Here is a 20,717-nt window from a genome sequence, read left to right on the forward strand (position 1 = left end):
TTTCTAATTCAATTCTTATAGGACTTATTATTAACTAACAATACATTTGACCCACAAGTGGATGCTATAGCGTTAAATCATTTTCCACAAAAGAAATTAATATAAATCTCTTCTACAACACCCAGTTCAAAGGCCATCGCTAGTTCTTCTTCTAATTTCTTTCCTCATCTTTCTGACAGGCCACTGTGGTTACACAACCACGGCGAAAAGAGAGCTCCCTTTTCATTCACCACCGCACCAGAGACAACTGGAGAAATATCACCCAGAATCACTGACTACACTAATGGAAGGTAATGGATAAACAGAGTGGTGTAACTATGTAGGAAAAATGCTGGAATAAGTTAACAGTTTAAATAAAAACAGAGGACCAGATGTCATTCATTCTTGCTTTTAAAAGAGGGCTTTCATCTGCGAACCAAATAAATGTGATTAATTTTTGTAGTTTATGGAGATTTGCCTTAATTTTTGTGTCCTACAAGGTTTGTTGCTTGTACAATTGATGGATGAATGTAGAGAGCATGTGAGGCAGTGTATTGTGGCTGTTGCTTGAATGGAATGTGGAGAACATTTGTGATGATGCCTGGGATATGGCAAGGCATGACAAGGCCAAAACGAGCCGTTGCAAGAGGCAAGAGGGGACTGGGTTATAGGAGTATGTGTATACAGAATTAGTTACTGCGTTTGAGACAGGCAGCCAATTTGGGTGTAAGGCTAAAAGTTCAGTAGGGGGATATGAAGGAATGTCAGGAGAAAGGAATGTAAAGTTCAATTTGTAGTTTTCTGAATAAAGCAGCCAAGGAGCTATTTTAATCACAGATGATTTGGTAAATGTGTAGGTGAGCCACATAATGGCCACTTTAAGTGGTAGAAAAAGAAAAATAATGTTGGTTATGACATCAACATAGAAAAAATGCTTGAAAAGTTATACAGTTAAATAATAGGGCAGACAAGATGACATTCGAGTCATTGCGTTCTAAGAGGCTCATCTGCCACAAAATTAAAAATTAAAATGGTAATTATTTGTAAGATTGCATGAAAAATAAAGACATAGAAGTTAGGACATCTACTGTCCACAGAAATTAACTGCAACAATATACTTTCGAAGAATTTATTAAATATATCCCTGCAAGCCAGCTTAACTGAATTGTTTCAGAACATTTGTATAGTACATATGGAGCCACCTAAATGATTTGGGCATGGCTTCTTTAATGTGCAGAGAAAGAAAATAGCATCAACATTCAATAGCATCAACATTCGGAAAGGGAAGTGTTCAGCTTGATATGGAAAGATAGGTATCTTTTCTTGTAAATTACTGAAAAAGAACCATATTTGTGCGACTATCATCACAGCATGGCAGGCAATGTTAGTTGGAGGTACTCGCTAACTGGTCTAGCCAATGCTTGTAATTGCGCTTACATGGGGTAACTTCTGCAGTAAGTATGATTGTCACATGACTTCCACTTGCCAATGTAAGATACTATTTCTTTGTTTTAACTATACATTTAGCTAGCAATGTTTTCTATATTAGTGTACCTGTGCTGAACAGTAATGAAATTAGTTAATGTGTTTTTCCGACATCCGAACATTAACAGATACTAGATACATGCCTCTGCGGTTAAGACATTGAAGGATATTGATGCAGTATTACAATATCCAGAAATGTCTTTGTGGTTAAGTTTGTCTAGCCCGAGGTTCTTAATTCCCCGAACAATAAGGTTTCTGCAATTCCTGTAGGACTCCAGTATTCTCTAGTAGTAAGAGACCACAGCCAGATGTAATTTGGGGTAACTTACTGTTTATTCATTCCCACTATATCAATCCAAGACTTCATGTTGCCAAGCATTCAGTTATTTTACTTTACAAGCTCCTTGGAACAGGTTGTAAAAATCATGCCAAATGGTGGTGATTGTGACATTATGTGCGCGAGGCCACTTAAGCTTAAAACTAATCAAAGCTCACTTCCACTTTTGCTTTCTAAGAACCAGTCCTGAACTAATGATGTCAATAGAAGAATCCCCCAGTTTATTGTAAAAAACAATTTATTATTGCTTTAAAAACACAATTTTACCCCAGTTTTCACAAAGAAAAGGCTATTCTACTAAATGATTTTTCCACAAAGATGACAATCTAAATCTTTTAACACCCCTAACAATTCTAAGGGCTATTGTACTGCCGTCTTTCATCATTCATTATTTTTCTCATCTTTCTGACAGCCTCTATCATTACACAACACTGGAATTAGATTATTCCTTTTCATCACCATTTCACAGCAGAGAGCACTGGGGCAATATCTACCCAGCATCACTGACTACAGCTAATGAAGGTAGGACAAATCAGAGTGTGAACATAATTCTAAGAAAATGCTGGAGTAAGTTACACAGTCGAATAAAAAGGAGGACCACATTGCCATTCATTCTTGCTTTTAAAGAAGGCTCTCATTTGTGACCAAAAATGTCAGAAAATTTTGTATTTATGAAGATTTGCTTATTTTTGTAGTCCTACCAAGGCCCAACTGCCTCAGTGAGGAGGGAGAAAAACAGTAACAGGAAACTTTGGAAATGGCAGAGATGGCTCAATGACTTCTTTGTTCAATCTTCACAAAGAAGTCTGAAGTTAATGCCTAACATAGTGATGCTATGGGAAGGGGTAGGTTTAGAAGATAAATGTTAAAGAAGAACAGTAAAAATCACTTAGAAAAGTTAGATGCCTGCAATCACCAGTGCGCTGATAAAATGCATCAAGGAGTATAAGGAGCGTATCTTGAGCCTCTAGCTAATTATTCTTTGAAATCATGGGAGACAGGAAGATTCCAGAAAGACTGGAAGAAAGGGCAAATATATGTCCATCCTATAAAAAGGAAATAAAAACAACCCCAGGAACTACACCAGCAGATTGAGGGATATGATCATTCCCCTCTATTCGGCATTGGTGAGGCCTCATTTGGAGTACTGTGTCCAGTTTTGGGCCCCATGCTACGAGAAGGATGTGGAAAAACTGGAAAGAGTCCAGTGGAGGGCAACAAAAATGATTAGGAGTCTGGAGCACATGACTTATGAGGAAAGGCTGAGGGAACTGGGCTTGTTTAATCTGCAGAAGAGAAGAATGATAGCTGCTTTCAACTACCTGAAAGGGGGTTCCAAAGAGGATGGATCTAAACTGTTTTCAGTGGTATCAGATGACAGAACAAGGAGTAATGGTCTCAAGTTGCACTGGGGGAGGTTTAGGTTGGATATTAGGAAAAAGCATTTTCACTAGGAGGGTGATGAAGCCCTGGAATGGGTTACCTAGGGAGGTGGTGGAATCTCCTTCCTTAGAGGTTTTTAAGGTCAGGCTTGACAAAGCCTTGGCTGGGATGATTTAGTTGGGAATTGGTCCTGCTTTGAGCAGGGAGGTGGACTAGATGACCTCCTGAGGTCCCTTCCAACCCTGATATTCTATGATTCTATGATTTGTTCTTTACACATCCATGCTGGCTATTCCCTACCACCTTACCACCTTCCAAGTGTTTGCAGATGATTTCCTTAATTACTTGTTCCATTATCTTCCCTGGCACAGAAGTTAAACTAACTAGTCTGTAGTTTCCTGGGTTGTTTTTATTTCCTTTTTATAGATGGACACTATATTTGCCCTTTTCCAGTCTTCTGGAATCTCTCCTGTCTCCCATGATTTTCCAAAGATAATAGCTAGAGGCTCAGATACCTCCTCTATCAGCTCCTTGATGCATTTTATCAGGCACTGGTGACTTGCAGGCATCTAACTTTTCTAAGTGATTTTTAACTTGTTCTTTTTTTACTTTATCTTCTAAACCTACCCCTTCCCATTAGCATTCACTATGTTAGGCATTACTTCAGACTTCTTGGTGAAGATTGAAACAAAGAAGTCATTGAGCATCTCTGCCATTTCCAAGTTTCCTGTTACTGTTTCTCCCTCCTCACTGAGCAGTGGGCCTTGTAGGACACAAAATAAGGCAAATCTCATAAATACAAAATTTTCACATTTTTGGTCACAAATGAGAGCCTCTTTAAAAGCAAGAATGAATGGCATGTGGTCCTCCCTTTTTATTCGACTGTGTAACTTACTCCAGCATTTTTCTTAGATTATGTTCACACTCTGATTGTCCCCTACCTTCATTAGCTGTAGTCAGTGATTCTGGGGTAGATATTGCCCCAGTGCTCTCTGCTGTGAAAGTGGATGAAAAGGAATAATCTGATTCCAGTGTTGTGTAATGATCAGAGGCTGTCAGAAAGATGAGAAAATAAATGAATAGAAAGAACGAGTAATAGCCCTTAGAATTGAGGGGTTGGTTAAAAGATTTAGATTTCATCTTTTGTGGAAAAATCAGTTAGTGAAGTAGCCTTTTTCTTGTGGAAACGTGGGTCAAAATTGTGTTTTTAAAGCAATAATAAATTGTTTTTACAATAAACTGGGGGATTTTCTCATTGACATCATTAGTTCAGGACTGGGTTCTTAAGAAGCAAAAGTGGAAGTGAGCTTTGTAGTTTTAAGCTAAGTGGCCTCGCCACATAATGTCACAAATCACCACCATTTGGCATGATTTTTACAACCTGTTCACAAGGAGCTTGTAAGTAAAATAACTGAATGCTGTGGCAACATGAAGTACTTGGATTGATATCAGTGGGAATGAATAAACAGTAAGTACCCAAATTACATCTGGCTGTGGCTCTTACTACTAGAGATACTGGAGTCCTACAGGAATTGGCAGAAACCTTATTGTTCGGGGGAATTTAAGAAACTCGGCTAGACAAAACTTCACCACAAAGACATTTCTGGATATTGTAAAATACATGCCAATAATCCTTCAATGTCTTACCAGCAGAGGGCATGTATCTAGTATCTGTTAATGTGGATGTCGGAAAAAAACACATTAAAATTCATTACTGTACACAGACACTAATTATAGAAAAATTGCAGCAAATTATTTAAAACAAAGTAAAAATTCTACATGGAGGGAAGCATGGACAATCATACCTCTACTGGCAGAGATACCCATGTAGGCAATTACAAAGCATGGCTAGCCATATCAATATCCAACTTTGCCTCCATGGCTGTGATAGTAAGCACAAATATGGTTCTTTTTCAGTAATTTACAGAGAAAAGATACCTATTTCCATATCCAGCTGAACACTTCCCTTTCCGAATGTTGATGCTATTGAATGTTGAATGCTATTTTCTTTCTTCTGCACATTAAAGAAGCCATGCCCAAGATCATTAGGTGGCTCCATATGTACTTACCAAATGTCTGAAACAATTCAGTAAGCTGGCTTGCAGGGATATATTAATAAATTCTTCAAAGTATAATTGTTGCATGTAATTTCTGTGGACAGTAATGTCCTAATTCTATGTCTTTTATTTTTCATGCAAATCTTACAAATAATACCATTTCTTAAATTTTTAATTTTTGGTGCAGATGAGCCTCTTTAGAAAGCATGACTGAATGTCATCTGGTCTTGCCTATTTATTTAACTGTATAACTTTTCAAGCATTTTTCTTGTTGATGTCATAACCCAACATTATTTTCTTTTTTCTACACACTAAAGTGGCCATTATGTGGCTCCCTACACATTTACCAAATCATCTGTGATTAAATATGCTCTTGGCTGCTTTTATTCTAGAACTACAAATTGAACTTTACATTCCTTTTCTCCTGGGACATTCCTTCATATCCCCCTACTGAAACCTTTTAGCACTTACACCCAAATTGGCTGCCTGTTCTAAACGCAGTAACTAATTCTGTATACACATACTCCTATAACCCAGTCCCCTCTTGCCTCTTGGCACGGCTCGTTTGGCCTGTACAGCCCTGCCATATCCCAGGCATCATCACAAACTGTTCCCCACATTCCATTCAAGCAAACAGCCACATGACACTGCCTCACAGCTCTCTATTCCATCCACCAGTTGTACGAGCAACAAACCTTGTAGGACACAAAATAAGGCAAATCTCATAAATACAAAAAAATTGCATTTTTGGTCACAGCTGAGCCTCTTTAAAAGCATTAATGAATGGCATGTGGTCCTCCCTTTGTATTTAACTGTATAACTTATTCCAGCATTTTTCTTACATTATGTTCACACTCTGATTATCCATTACCTTCATTAGGTGTAGTCAGTGATTCTGGGGTTGATATTTCTCCAGTTGTCTCTGGTGCGGTGGTGGATGAAAAGGAGTTCTCTCTTTCCGGTGTTGTGTAATCCACAGTGGCTGTCAGAAAGATGAGGAAAGAAATTAAGAGAAAGAACTAGCAATGGCTCTTAGAACTGGGTGTTGGTTAGAAGATTTATATTTAATCTTTTGTGGAAAATGAGTTAACGCTATAGCCATCCACTTGTGGGTCAAAATTGTATTGTAAAGTTAATAATAAAGTCCTATAGAATTGAAATTAGGGAGCTTTGGTCATTGACTTTGTTGTTTCAGGACTGGATTCTTAAGGAGCAAAAGTAAGTGAGTTTTGTAGTTAAAAGAAAGCAATTAAAGCAAAGTAAAAATTCTGCCTGGAAGAAAGCATGGACAATCATATCTCCACCAGCAGAGACACTCATGGAGCAATACACAGCATTGGTAGCGATATCAATAGACAACTTTACCTAAGCATTTGTGACAGTGAGTGCAACAATAGTTAATTGCCTGTAAATTTTGGAGAGAAGTCGCCCAGCTCCACATTCAGCGGAAAACTTCCCTTTCTGAATGGTGATGTCATAACCCCACATTATTTCCTTTCTTCTACATATTAAAGCTGCCATGCCCGAGATCTCTATGTGGCATCATATGTACTTACCAAAAGCCCCCCAAAAATTGATAATTTGGCTTGTAGGGATATAGTACTAAACTCTTCAAAGTATAATTGTTGCATGTATGTCCCAATTCTATGTCTTTTACTTTCCATGCAAATATTATTACTAACATTATTTCTTAAATTTTATATTTTTGGTCATGGCTGAATCTGTTTAGAAAGCATGACTGAATGGCATCTGTTTCTACCTATTTATTTAACTGTATAACTTATTCCAGCATTTTTCTTAGATTATGTTCACACTCTGATTGTCCCCTACCTTCATTAGGTGTAGTCAGTGATTCTGGGGTTGATATTTCTCCAGTTGTCTCTGGTGCGGTGGTGGATGAAAAGGAGTTCTCTCTTTCTGGTGTTGTGTAATCCACAGTGGCTGTCAGAAAGATGAGGAAAGAAATTAAGAGCCATATCCAGCTGAACACTTCCCTTTCTGAATGGTGATGTCATAACCCCACATTATTTCCTTTTTCCACACACTAAAGTGGCATTTATGTAGCTCCCTACACACTTACCCAATAAGCTGTGATTAAATAGCCTCTTGGCTGCTTTTATTCTAGAAGTACACATTGAACTTTACATTCCTTTCCTCCTGGGACATTCCTTCATAACCCCCTACTGAAGCCTTTTAGCACTTTCACCCAACCAAATGTGGGTGAAACTAATTCTGCATACAGAAACTCCTAGAGCCCAGTGCCCTCTTGCCTCTTGGTATGGCTCGTTTGGCCTGTACAGCCCTGCCATATCCCAGGCATCATCACAAACTATTCCCCACATTCCATTCAAGTAAACAGCTACACGACACTGCCTCACAGCTCTCTATTCCATCCACCAGTTGTACGAGCAACAAACCTTGTAGGACACAAAATAAGGCAAATCTCATAAATACAAAAAAATTGCATTTTTGGTCACAGCTGAGCCTCTTTAAAAGCATTAATGAATGGCATGTGGTCCTCCCTTTGTATTTAACTGTATAACTTATTCCAGCATTTTTCTTACATTATGCTCAGAGTCTATTCAGAAGTCTATTACCTTCATTAGGTGTAGTCAGTGATTCTGGGGTTGATATTTCTCCAGTTGTCTCTGATGCGGTGGTGGATGAAAAGGAGTTCTCTCTTTCCGGTGTTGTGTAATCCACAGTGGCTGTCAGAAAGATGAGGAAAGAAATTAAGAGAAAGAACTAGTAATGGCTCTTAGAACTGAGTGTTGGTTAGAAGATTTATATTTAATCTTTTGTGGAAAATGAGTTAACGCAATAGCCATCCACTTGTGGGTCAAAATTGTATCGTAAAGTTAATAATAAAGTCCTATAGAATTGAAATTAGGGAGTTTTGGTCATTGACTTTGTTGTTTCAGGACTGGATTCTTAAGGAGCAAAAGTAAGTGAGTTTTGTAGTTAAAAGAAAGCAATTAAAGCAGAGTAAAAATTCTGCCTGGAAGAAAGCATGGACAATCATATCTCCACCAGCAGAGACACTCATGGAGCAATACACAGCATTGGTAGCGATATCAATAGTCAACTTTACCTAAGCATTTGTGACAGTGAGTGCAACAATAGTTAATTGCCTGTAAATTTTGGAGAGAAGACGCCCAGCTCCACATTCAGCGGAAAACTTCCCTTTCTGAATGGTGATGTCATAACCCCACATTATTTCCTTTCTTCTACATATTAAAGCTGCCATGCCCGAGATCTCTATGTGGCATCATATGTACTTACCAAAAGCCCCACAAAAATTGATAATTTGGCTTGTAGGGATATAGTACTAAACTCTTCAAAGTATAATTGTTGCATGTATGTCCCAATTCTATGTCTTTTACTTTCCATGCAAATATTATTACTAACATTATTTCTTAAATTTTATATTTTTGGTCATGGCTGAATCTGTTTAGAAAGCATGACTGCATGGCATCTGTTTCTACCTATTTATTTAACTGTATAACTTATTCCAGCATTTTTCTTAGATTATGTTCACACTCTGATTGTCCCCTACCTTCATTAGGTGTAGTCAGTGATTCTGGGGTTGATATTTCTCCAGTTGTCTCTGGTGCGGTGGTGGATGAAAAGGAGTTCTCTCTTTCTGGTGTTGTGTAATCCACAGTGGCTGTCAGAAAGATGAGGAAAGAAATTAAGAGCCATATCCAGCTGAACACTTCCCTTTCTGAATGGTGATGTCATAACCCCACATTATTTCCTTTTTCCACACACTAAAGTGGCATTTATGTAGCTCCCTACACACTTACCCAATAAGCTGTGATTAAATAGCCTCTTGGCTGCTTTTATTCTAGAAGTACACATTGAACTTTACATTCCTTTCCTCCTGGGACATTCCTTCATAACCCCCTACTGAAGCCTTTTAGCACTTTCACCCAACCAAATGTGGGTGAAACTAATTCTGCATACAGAAACTCCTAGAGCCCAGTGCCCTCTTGCCTCTTGGTATGGCTCGTTTGGCCTGTACAGCCCTGCCATATCCCAGGCATCATCACAAACTATTCCCCACATTCCATTCAAGTAAACAGCTACACGACACTGCCTCACAGCTCTCTATTCCATCCACCAGTTGTACGAGCAACAAACCTTGTAGGACACAAAATAAGGCAAATCTCATAAATACAAAAAAATTGCATTTTTGGTCACAGCTGAGCCTCTTTAAAAGCATTAATGAATGGCATGTGGTCCTCCCTTTGTATTTAACTGTATAACTTATTCCAGCATTTTTCTTACATTATGCTCAGAGTCTATTCAGAAGTCTATTACCTTCATTAGGTGTAGTCAGTGATTCTGGGGTTGATATTTCTCCAGTTGTCTCTGATGCGGTGGTGGATGAAAAGGAGTTCTCTCTTTCCGGTGTTGTGTAATCCACAGTGGCTGTCAGAAAGATGAGGAAAGAAATTAAGAGAAAGAACTAGTAATGGCTCTTAGAACTGAGTGTTGGTTAGAAGATTTATATTTAATCTTTTGTGGAAAATGAGTTAACGCAATAGCCATCCACTTGTGGGTCAAAATTGTATCGTAAAGTTAATAATAAAGTCCTATAGAATTGAAATTAGGGAGTTTTGGTCATTGACTTTGTTGTTTCAGGACTGGATTCTTAAGGAGCAAAAGTAAGTGAGTTTTGTAGTTAAAAGAAAGCAATTAAAGCAGAGTAAAAATTCTGCCTGGAAGAAAGCATGGACAATCATATCTCCACCAGCAGAGACACTCATGGAGCAATACACAGCATTGGTAGCGATATCAATAGTCAACTTTACCTAAGCATTTGTGACAGTGAGTGCAACAATAGTTAATTGCCTGTAAATTTTGGAGAGAAGACGCCCAGCTCCACATTCAGCGGAAAACTTCCCTTTCTGAATGGTGATGTCATAACCCCACATTATTTCCTTTCTTCTACATATTAAAGCTGCCATGCCCGAGATCTCTATGTGGCATCATATGTACTTACCAAAAGCCCCACAAAAATTGATAATTTGGCTTGTAGGGATATAGTACTAAACTCTTCAAAGTATAATTGTTGCATGTATGTCCCAATTCTATGTCTTTTACTTTCCATGCAAATATTATTACTAACATTATTTCTTAAATTTTATATTTTTGGTCATGGCTGAATCTGTTTAGAAAGCATGACTGCATGGCATCTGTTTCTACCTATTTATTTAACTGTATAACTTATTCCAGCATTTTTCTTAGATTATGTTCACACTCTGATTGTCCCCTACCTTCATTAGGTGTAGTCAGTGATTCTGGGGTTGATATTTCTCCAGTTGTCTCTGGTGCGGTGGTGGATGAAAAGGAGTTCTCTCTTTCTGGTGTTGTGTAATCCACAGTGGCTGTCAGAAAGATGAGGAAAGAAATTAAGAGCCATATCCAGCTGAACACTTCCCTTTCTGAATGGTGATGTCATAACCCCACATTATTTCCTTTTTCCACACACTAAAGTGGCATTTATGTAGCTCCCTACACACTTACCCAATAAGCTGTGATTAAATAGCCTCTTGGCTGCTTTTATTCTAGAAGTACACATTGAACTTTACATTCCTTTCCTCCTGGGACATTCCTTCATAACCCCCTACTGAAGCCTTTTAGCACTTTCACCCAACCAAATGTGGGTGAAACTAATTCTGCATACAGAAACTCCTAGAGCCCAGTGCCCTCTTGCCTCTTGGTATGGCTCGTTTGGCCTGTACAGCCCTGCCATATCCCAGGCATCATCACAAACTATTCCCCACATTCCATTCAAGTAAACAGCTACACGACACTGCCTCACAGCTCTCTATTCCATCCACCAGTTGTACGAGCAACAAACCTTGTAGGACACAAAATAAGGCAAATCTCATAAATACAAAAAAATTGCATTTTTGGTCACAGCTGAGCCTCTTTAAAAGCATTAATGAATGGCATGTGGTCCTCCCTTTGTATTTAACTGTATAACTTATTCCAGCATTTTTCTTACATTATGCTCAGAGTCTATTCAGAAGTCTATTACCTTCATTAGGTGTAGTCAGTGATTCTGGGGTTGATATTTCTCCAGTTGTCTCTGATGCGGTGGTGGATGAAAAGGAGTTCTCTCTTTCCGGTGTTGTGTAATCCACAGTGGCTGTCAGAAAGATGAGGAAAGAAATTAAGAGAAAGAACTAGTAATGGCTCTTAGAACTGAGTGTTGGTTAGAAGATTTATATTTAATCTTTTGTGGAAAATGAGTTAACGCAATAGCCATCCACTTGTGGGTCAAAATTGTATCGTAAAGTTAATAATAAAGTCCTATAGAATTGAAATTAGGGAGTTTTGGTCATTGACTTTGTTGTTTCAGGACTGGATTCTTAAGGAGCAAAAGTAAGTGAGTTTTGTAGTTAAAAGAAAGCAATTAAAGCAGAGTAAAAATTCTGCCTGGAAGAAAGCATGGACAATCATATCTCCACCAGCAGAGACACTCATGGAGCAATACACAGCATTGGTAGCGATATCAATAGTCAACTTTACCTAAGCATTTGTGACAGTGAGTGCAACAATAGTTAATTGCCTGTAAATTTTGGAGAGAAGACGCCCAGCTCCACATTCAGCGGAAAACTTCCCTTTCTGAATGGTGATGTCATAACCCCACATTATTTCCTTTCTTCTACATATTAAAGCTGCCATGCCCGAGATCTCTATGTGGCATCATATGTACTTACCAAAAGCCCCACAAAAATTGATAATTTGGCTTGTAGGGATATAGTACTAAACTCTTCAAAGTATAATTGTTGCATGTATGTCCCAATTCTATGTCTTTTACTTTCCATGCAAATATTATTACTAACATTATTTCTTAAATTTTATATTTTTGGTCATGGCTGAATCTGTTTAGAAAGCATGACTGCATGGCATCTGTTTCTACCTATTTATTTAACTGTATAACTTATTCCAGCATTTTTCTTAGATTATGTTCACACTCTGATTGTCCCCTACCTTCATTAGGTGTAGTCAGTGATTCTGGGGTTGATATTTCTCCAGTTGTCTCTGGTGCGGTGGTGGATGAAAAGGAGTTCTCTCTTTCTGGTGTTGTGTAATCCACAGTGGCTGTCAGAAAGATGAGGAAAGAAATTAAGAGCCATATCCAGCTGAACACTTCCCTTTCTGAATGGTGATGTCATAACCCCACATTATTTCCTTTTTCCACACACTAAAGTGGCATTTATGTAGCTCCCTACACACTTACCCAATAAGCTGTGATTAAATAGCCTCTTGGCTGCTTTTATTCTAGAAGTACACATTGAACTTTACATTCCTTTCCTCCTGGGACATTCCTTCATAACCCCCTACTGAAGCCTTTTAGCACTTTCACCCAACCAAATGTGGGTGAAACTAATTCTGCATACAGAAACTCCTAGAGCCCAGTGCCCTCTTGCCTCTTGGTATGGCTCGTTTGGCCTGTACAGCCCTGCCATATCCCAGGCATCATCACAAACTATTCCCCACATTCCATTCAAGTAAACAGCTACACGACACTGCCTCACAGCTCTCTATTCCATCCACCAGTTGTACGAGCAACAAACCTTGTAGGACACAAAATAAGGCAAATCTCATAAATACAAAAAAATTGCATTTTTGGTCACAGCTGAGCCTCTTTAAAAGCATTAATGAATGGCATGTGGTCCTCCCTTTGTATTTAACTGTATAACTTATTCCAGCATTTTTCTTACATTATGCTCAGAGTCTATTCAGAAGTCTATTACCTTCATTAGGTGTAGTCAGTGATTCTGGGGTTGATATTTCTCCAGTTGTCTCTGATGCGGTGGTGGATGAAAAGGAGTTCTCTCTTTCCGGTGTTGTGTAATCCACAGTGGCTGTCAGAAAGATGAGGAAAGAAATTAAGAGAAAGAACTAGTAATGGCTCTTAGAACTGAGTGTTGGTTAGAAGATTTATATTTAATCTTTTGTGGAAAATGAGTTAACGCAATAGCCATCCACTTGTGGGTCAAAATTGTATCGTAAAGTTAATAATAAAGTCCTATAGAATTGAAATTAGGGAGTTTTGGTCATTGACTTTGTTGTTTCAGGACTGGATTCTTAAGGAGCAAAAGTAAGTGAGTTTTGTAGTTAAAAGAAAGCAATTAAAGCAGAGTAAAAATTCTGCCTGGAAGAAAGCATGGACAATCATATCTCCACCAGCAGAGACACTCATGGAGCAATACACAGCATTGGTAGCGATATCAATAGTCAACTTTACCTAAGCATTTGTGACAGTGAGTGCAACAATAGTTAATTGCCTGTAAATTTTGGAGAGAAGACGCCCAGCTCCACATTCAGCGGAAAACTTCCCTTTCTGAATGGTGATGTCATAACCCCACATTATTTCCTTTCTTCTACATATTAAAGCTGCCATGCCCGAGATCTCTATGTGGCATCATATGTACTTACCAAAAGCCCCACAAAAATTGATAATTTGGCTTGTAGGGATATAGTACTAAACTCTTCAAAGTATAATTGTTGCATGTATGTCCCAATTCTATGTCTTTTACTTTCCATGCAAATATTATTACTAACATTATTTCTTAAATTTTATATTTTTGGTCATGGCTGAATCTGTTTAGAAAGCATGACTGCATGGCATCTGTTTCTACCTATTTATTTAACTGTATAACTTATTCCAGCATTTTTCTTAGATTATGTTCACACTCTGATTGTCCCCTACCTTCATTAGGTGTAGTCAGTGATTCTGGGGTTGATATTTCTCCAGTTGTCTCTGGTGCGGTGGTGGATGAAAAGGAGTTCTCTCTTTCTGGTGTTGTGTAATCCACAGTGGCTGTCAGAAAGATGAGGAAAGAAATTAAGAGCCATATCCAGCTGAACACTTCCCTTTCTGAATGGTGATGTCATAACCCCACATTATTTCCTTTTTCCACACACTAAAGTGGCATTTATGTAGCTCCCTACACACTTACCCAATAAGCTGTGATTAAATAGCCTCTTGGCTGCTTTTATTCTAGAAGTACACATTGAACTTTACATTCCTTTCCTCCTGGGACATTCCTTCATAACCCCCTACTGAAGCCTTTTAGCACTTTCACCCAACCAAATGTGGGTGAAACTAATTCTGCATACAGAAACTCCTAGAGCCCAGTGCCCTCTTGCCTCTTGGTATGGCTCGTTTGGCCTGTACAGCCCTGCCATATCCCAGGCATCATCACAAACTATTCCCCACATTCCATTCAAGTAAACAGCTACACGACACTGCCTCACAGCTCTCTATTCCATCCACCAGTTGTACGAGCAACAAACCTTGTAGGACACAAAATAAGGCAAATCTCATAAATACAAAAAAATTGCATTTTTGGTCACAGCTGAGCCTCTTTAAAAGCATTAATGAATGGCATGTGGTCCTCCCTTTGTATTTAACTGTATAACTTATTCCAGCATTTTTCTTACATTATGCTCAGAGTCTATTCAGAAGTCTATTACCTTCATTAGGTGTAGTCAGTGATTCTGGGGTTGATATTTCTCCAGTTGTCTCTGATGCGGTGGTGGATGAAAAGGAGTTCTCTCTTTCCGGTGTTGTGTAATCCACAGTGGCTGTCAGAAAGATGAGGAAAGAAATTAAGAGAAAGAACTAGTAATGGCTCTTAGAACTGAGTGTTGGTTAGAAGATTTATATTTAATCTTTTGTGGAAAATGAGTTAACGCAATAGCCATCCACTTGTGGGTCAAAATTGTATCGTAAAGTTAATAATAAAGTCCTATAGAATTGAAATTAGGGAGTTTTGGTCATTGACTTTGTTGTTTCAGGACTGGATTCTTAAGGAGCAAAAGTAAGTGAGTTTTGTAGTTAAAAGAAAGCAATTAAAGCAGAGTAAAAATTCTGCCTGGAAGAAAGCATGGACAATCATATCTCCACCAGCAGAGACACTCATGGAGCAATACACAGCATTGGTAGCGATATCAATAGTCAACTTTACCTAAGCATTTGTGACAGTGAGTGCAACAATAGTTAATTGCCTGTAAATTTTGGAGAGAAGACGCCCAGCTCCACATTCAGCGGAAAACTTCCCTTTCTGAATGGTGATGTCATAACCCCACATTATTTCCTTTCTTCTACATATTAAAGCTGCCATGCCCGAGATCTCTATGTGGCATCATATGTACTTACCAAAAGCCCCACAAAAATTGATAATTTGGCTTGTAGGGATATAGTACTAAACTCTTCAAAGTATAATTGTTGCATGTATGTCCCAATTCTATGTCTTTTACTTTCCATGCAAATATTATTACTAACATTATTTCTTAAATTTTATATTTTTGGTCATGGCTGAATCTGTTTAGAAAGCATGACTGCATGGCATCTGTTTCTACCTATTTATTTAACTGTATAACTTATTCCAGCATTTTTCTTAGATTATGTTCACACTCTGATTGTCCCCTACCTTCATTAGGTGTAGTCAGTGATTCTGGGGTTGATATTTCTCCAGTTGTCTCTGGTGCGGTGGTGGATGAAAAGGAGTTCTCTCTTTCTGGTGTTGTGTAATCCACAGTGGCTGTCAGAAAGATGAGGAAAGAAATTAAGAGCCATATCCAGCTGAACACTTCCCTTTCTGAATGGTGATGTCATAACCCCACATTATTTCCTTTTTCCACACACTAAAGTGGCATTTATGTAGCTCCCTACACACTTACCCAATAAGCTGTGATTAAATAGCCTCTTGGCTGCTTTTATTCTAGAAGTACACATTGAACTTTACATTCCTTTCCTCCTGGGACATTCCTTCATAACCCCCTACTGAAGCCTTTTAGCACTTTCACCCAACCAAATGTGGGTGAAACTAATTCTGCATACAGAAACTCCTAGAGCCCAGTGCCCTCTTGCCTCTTGGTATGGCTCGTTTGGCCTGTACAGCCCTGCCATATCCCAGGCATCATCACAAACTATTCCCCACATTCCATTCAAGTAAACAGCTACACGACACTGCCTCACAGCTCTCTATTCCATCCACCAGTTGTACGAGCAACAAACCTTGTAGGACACAAAATAAGGCAAATCTCATAAATACAAAAAAATTGCATTTTTGGTCACAGCTGAGCCTCTTTAAAAGCATTAATGAATGGCATGTGGTCCTCCCTTTGTATTTAACTGTATAACTTATTCCAGCATTTTTCTTACATTATGCTCAGAGTCTATTCAGAAGTCTATTACCTTCATTAGGTGTAGTCAGTGATTCTGGGGTTGATATTTCTCCAGTTGTCTCTGATGCGGTGGTGGATGAAAAGGAGTTCTCTCTTTCCGGTGTTGTGTAATCCACAGTGGCTGTCAGAAAGATGAGGAAAGAAATTAAGAGAAAGAACTAGTAATGGCTCTTAGAACTGAGTGTTGGTTAGAAGATTTATATTTAATCTTTTGTGGAAAATGAGTTAACGCAATAGCCATCCACTTGTGGGTCAAAATTGTATCGTAAAGTTAATAATAAAGTCCTATAGAATTGAAATTAGGGAGTTTTGGTCATTGACTTTGTTGTTTCAGGACTGGATTCTTAAGGAGCAAAAGTAAGTGAGTTTTGTAGTTAAAAGAAAGCAATTAAAGCAGAGTAAAAATTCTGCCTGGAAGAAAGCATGGACAATCATATCTCCACCAGCAGAGACACTCATGGAGCAATACACAGCATTGGTAGCGATATCAATAGTCAACTTTACCTAAGCATTTGTGACAGTGAGTGCAACAATAGTTAATTGCCTGTAAATTTTGGAGAGAAGACGCCCAGCTCCACATTCAGCGGAAAACTTCCCTTTCTGAATGGTGATGTCATAACCCCACATTATTTCCTTTCTTCTACATATTAAAGCTGCCATGCCCGAGATCTCTATGTGGCATCATATGTACTTACCAAAAGCCCCACAAAAATTGATAATTTGGCTTGTAGGGATATAGTACTAAACTCTTCAAAGTATAATTGTTGCATGTATGTCCCAATTCTATGTCTTTTACTTTCCATGCAAATATTATTACTAACATTATTTCTTAAATTTTATATTTTTGGTCATGGCTGAATCTGTTTAGAAAGCATGACTGCATGGCATCTGTTTCTACCTATTTATTTAACTGTATAACTTATTCCAGCATTTTTCTTAGATTATGTTCACACTCTGATTGTCCCCTACCTTCATTAGGTGTAGTCAGTGATTCTGGGGTTGATATTTCTCCAGTTGTCTCTGGTGCGGTGGTGGATGAAAAGGAGTTCTCTCTTTCTGGTGTTGTGTAATCCACAGTGGCTGTCAGAAAGATGAGGAAAGAAATTAAGAGCCATATCCAGCTGAACACTTCCCTTTCTGAATGGTGATGTCATAACCCCACATTATTTCCTTTTTCCACACACTAAAGTGGCATTTATGTAGCTCCCTACACACTTACCCAATAAGCTGTGATTAAATAGCCTCTTGGCTGCTTTTATTCTAGAAGTACACATTGAACTTTACATTCCTTTCCTCCTGGGACATTCCTTCATAACCCCCTACTGAAGCCTTTTAGCACTTTCACCCAACCAAATGTGGGTGAAACTAATTCTGCATACAGAAACTCCTAGAGCCCAGTGCCCTCTTGCCTCTTGGTATGGCTCGTTTGGCCTGTACAGCCCTGCCATATCCCAGGCATCATCACAAACTATTCCCCACATTCCATTCAAGTAAACAGCTACACGACACTGCCTCACAGCTCTCTATTCCATCCACCAGTTGTACGAGCAACAAACCTTGTAGGACACAAAATAAGGCAAATCTCATAAATACAAAAAAATTGCATTTTTGGTCACAGCTGAGCCTCTTTAAAAGCATTAATGAATGGCATGTGGTCCTCCCTTTGTATTTAACTGTATAACTTATTCCAGCATTTTTCTTACATTATGCTCAGAGTCTATTCAGAAGTCTATTACCTCCATTAGGTGTAGTCAGTGATTCTGGGGTTGATATTTCTCCAGTTGTCTCTGGTGCGGTGGTGGATGAAAAGGAGTTCTCTCTTTCCGGTGTTGTGTAATCCACAGTGGCTGTCAGAAAGACAAGGAAAGAAATTAATAGATAGAACTAGCAACTACTACTAGCACCTAGAACTGGGGTGTTGTTAAAGATTTAGATTTCATGTTTTGTGGAAAAATGAGTTAGTGTAATAACCTTTTGCTTGTGGAGATGTGGGTCAAAGTTGTATTTCAATGTTAATTATAAATTATTGTTTGATTTGCAATTGGGGGACTTGTGTCATTGACAGCATTAGTTCAGGACTGAATTTTTAAGCGGTAAACCGAGAAGTTAACCTAGAAGTTACCATCTGACATCCAAAACACTGTAAACATTTTATTCTCTTTTCAAAAGGGCCCTGTAACTTAAACAGCAGGAAGCGATGTGGCTCCATTAGAAAATGTAAAAGCATAAACAATAACTATTTGCATTTTATCTGGCTGAGTCTTTTACTGCTAGAGATATTGTGGAAAACTCCCATTTATTCTACTCTCTCTTTTTAATATTTCTGTCCTACTAATGCATTGTCCCCTTGGAGGATGACTGTCTCATGTTTAATTTACCACCAAAAAAAAAAAATCTACCAGAAAGACATTTCTTGATATTGAAATTATGTAAAAGTTTTAGCAGATTGTCCAGGGGTTCTGTAGCCAGTATTTGTTAATAAAAAAATGAATTCTCAGTACTATAAACAGTTACTAATTAAAGAGCAATTAAAGAAAAGTGATGTAAAGAAAAGTAAAAATTATACATGGAGAGAATAATTTCTAAATTGTTGCATTTTTGGTCACAGTTGAGCTACTTTAGAAAGCTTTACTGAATGGCATCTGGCCCTGCCTATTTATTTAACTGTATAACTTATAATAACATTTTTCTTAGATTATGTTCACTCCAATTTCCCTTACCTCCATTAGCTGTAGTCAGAGGTTGTGGGGTAGATATTGCCCCAGTGGTCTCTGGCACGAAAGTGGATGAAGAAGAGTTATCTGTTTCCAGTGTTGTGTAATCTGCAGCGGCTGTCAGAAAGTTGAGGAAAGGAATGAATAGACTGGGGTGTTGGTTAACAGATTTAGATTTCATGTTTCCATTCTGAGTAGAGTTTACCCTGTTTTTGCTTTCCCCCAAAGGCTTCACATTTTACTAAGTTATATTCTTTCTAACTACCAGTTCTCCACCTCCAACTAAGAACCCCTTGGTAACAGAGTGGTACTCTTGCTCTGTGGACCAGCATACTTAACGTGTGTTGGTCCTAAAACAGTAGGAGGTGCTGAGTGAGATGAGACCTGCTATCTCACTGATGCACGTGTTTACCTCAATTTGGATATGAGGTGGGAGGACTGGAATGAGAGGGAATGTTTCGTGTTCAAAATGAAATTAAAGAAATATTTCAGTGAACAAATTCTGAAAATAAATGTTGATCGCCAGGTTTTTCAGAAATAGTTTTGTTGTGAGGATTTTGATACATTGGATACAAGGACTCTTTCTTCTTTCATTGATTTGATTTAGAGTATTCTAGAGTATGTAGGTTTGGAGACTTTTTACTTCCTTCTTCTGGTCTTCTCACTAAAGGAGGACACACTGAGGTTGCATCTGAAAACTTCTGAAGTCCATAGCTCCATAAAAATGTGGAACTACTTTGTGTGCGGTCTAATTTGCGTACTCACTTCTGTACCAGGAAAAATGACCACACTTAAACATCACATCCAGCCAGAAGTCCATGAGGAGGACAATTGTAACTAAAACAACACAGTATGCACATACAATTTTGGTAACAGGATGCCTAATCAGGTGCAAGACTACCTGCCCATTTTTAAAAAAGGCCCTGGTATCCTGATGATTTGAAATACCAGGAAAATGTAGGCGAGTGACTCCTTTTTCCTGGAGAATTGATGCCTGAAATGATTTGCAAGCTGGGATGAATAGACTCTTCAAAGTATAACTGTTGCATGTAATTTGTGTGGGCAGTAATGTTCTATTTCAATATCTTTTATTTTTATGTAAATCCTATAAATAATATTATTTCTTAAAGTTTGGATTATTGGTCACGGTTGAGCCTCTTTAAAAGCATGACTTCCTTGATTGTAGATGGATATTATGATATTATTAAGATTGTAAGGCTGATTTTTTCTGATTTAATTATTGAATTATTTTCAGATAAAATATACTAACACAGTGCTTCAACATTACTACTAACCCCCACACACATATGGAAAGTGATGAGGATTTGCAACTGATTTGATAAACACAAGCAGTGTAATGCCAATGTAACAGTTATCCGCCTCTGAAACCCTTACCCATAGACTTATAGGTCAGAAGGGACCAATATGATCATCTAGTCTGACCTCCTGCACAAAGCAGGCCACAGAACCCTACCCATCCACTTCTATAACAAACCTCTAACCTATGTCCGAGTTATTGAAGTCTTCAAATTGCGGTTTGAAGAC

General features: G+C 38.3%; 1 protein-coding gene across 1 annotated transcript in view; it reads right to left on the reverse strand.

The window, feature by feature from the left end:
- Positions 1-20,717, reverse strand: part of LOC116834428 (scavenger receptor cysteine-rich domain-containing protein DMBT1-like) — a 43,644-nt gene that overhangs the window by 10,362 nt on the left and 12,565 nt on the right. Inside the window, 5 exon segments of the mRNA XM_075072676.1 lie at positions 4,126-4,236; positions 6,113-6,223; positions 17,428-17,538; positions 18,195-18,305; positions 19,179-19,280. Of these exon segments, the coding sequence (XP_074928777.1) occupies positions 4,126-4,236; positions 6,113-6,223; positions 17,428-17,538; positions 18,195-18,305; positions 19,179-19,280 (546 nt within the window).

The sequence above is a fragment of the Chelonoidis abingdonii genome, chromosome 15 (genome assembly GCF_003597395.2).
Source record: "Chelonoidis abingdonii isolate Lonesome George chromosome 15, CheloAbing_2.0, whole genome shotgun sequence".
In the NCBI taxonomy this organism is placed as follows: Eukaryota; Metazoa; Chordata; order Testudines; family Testudinidae; genus Chelonoidis; species Chelonoidis abingdonii.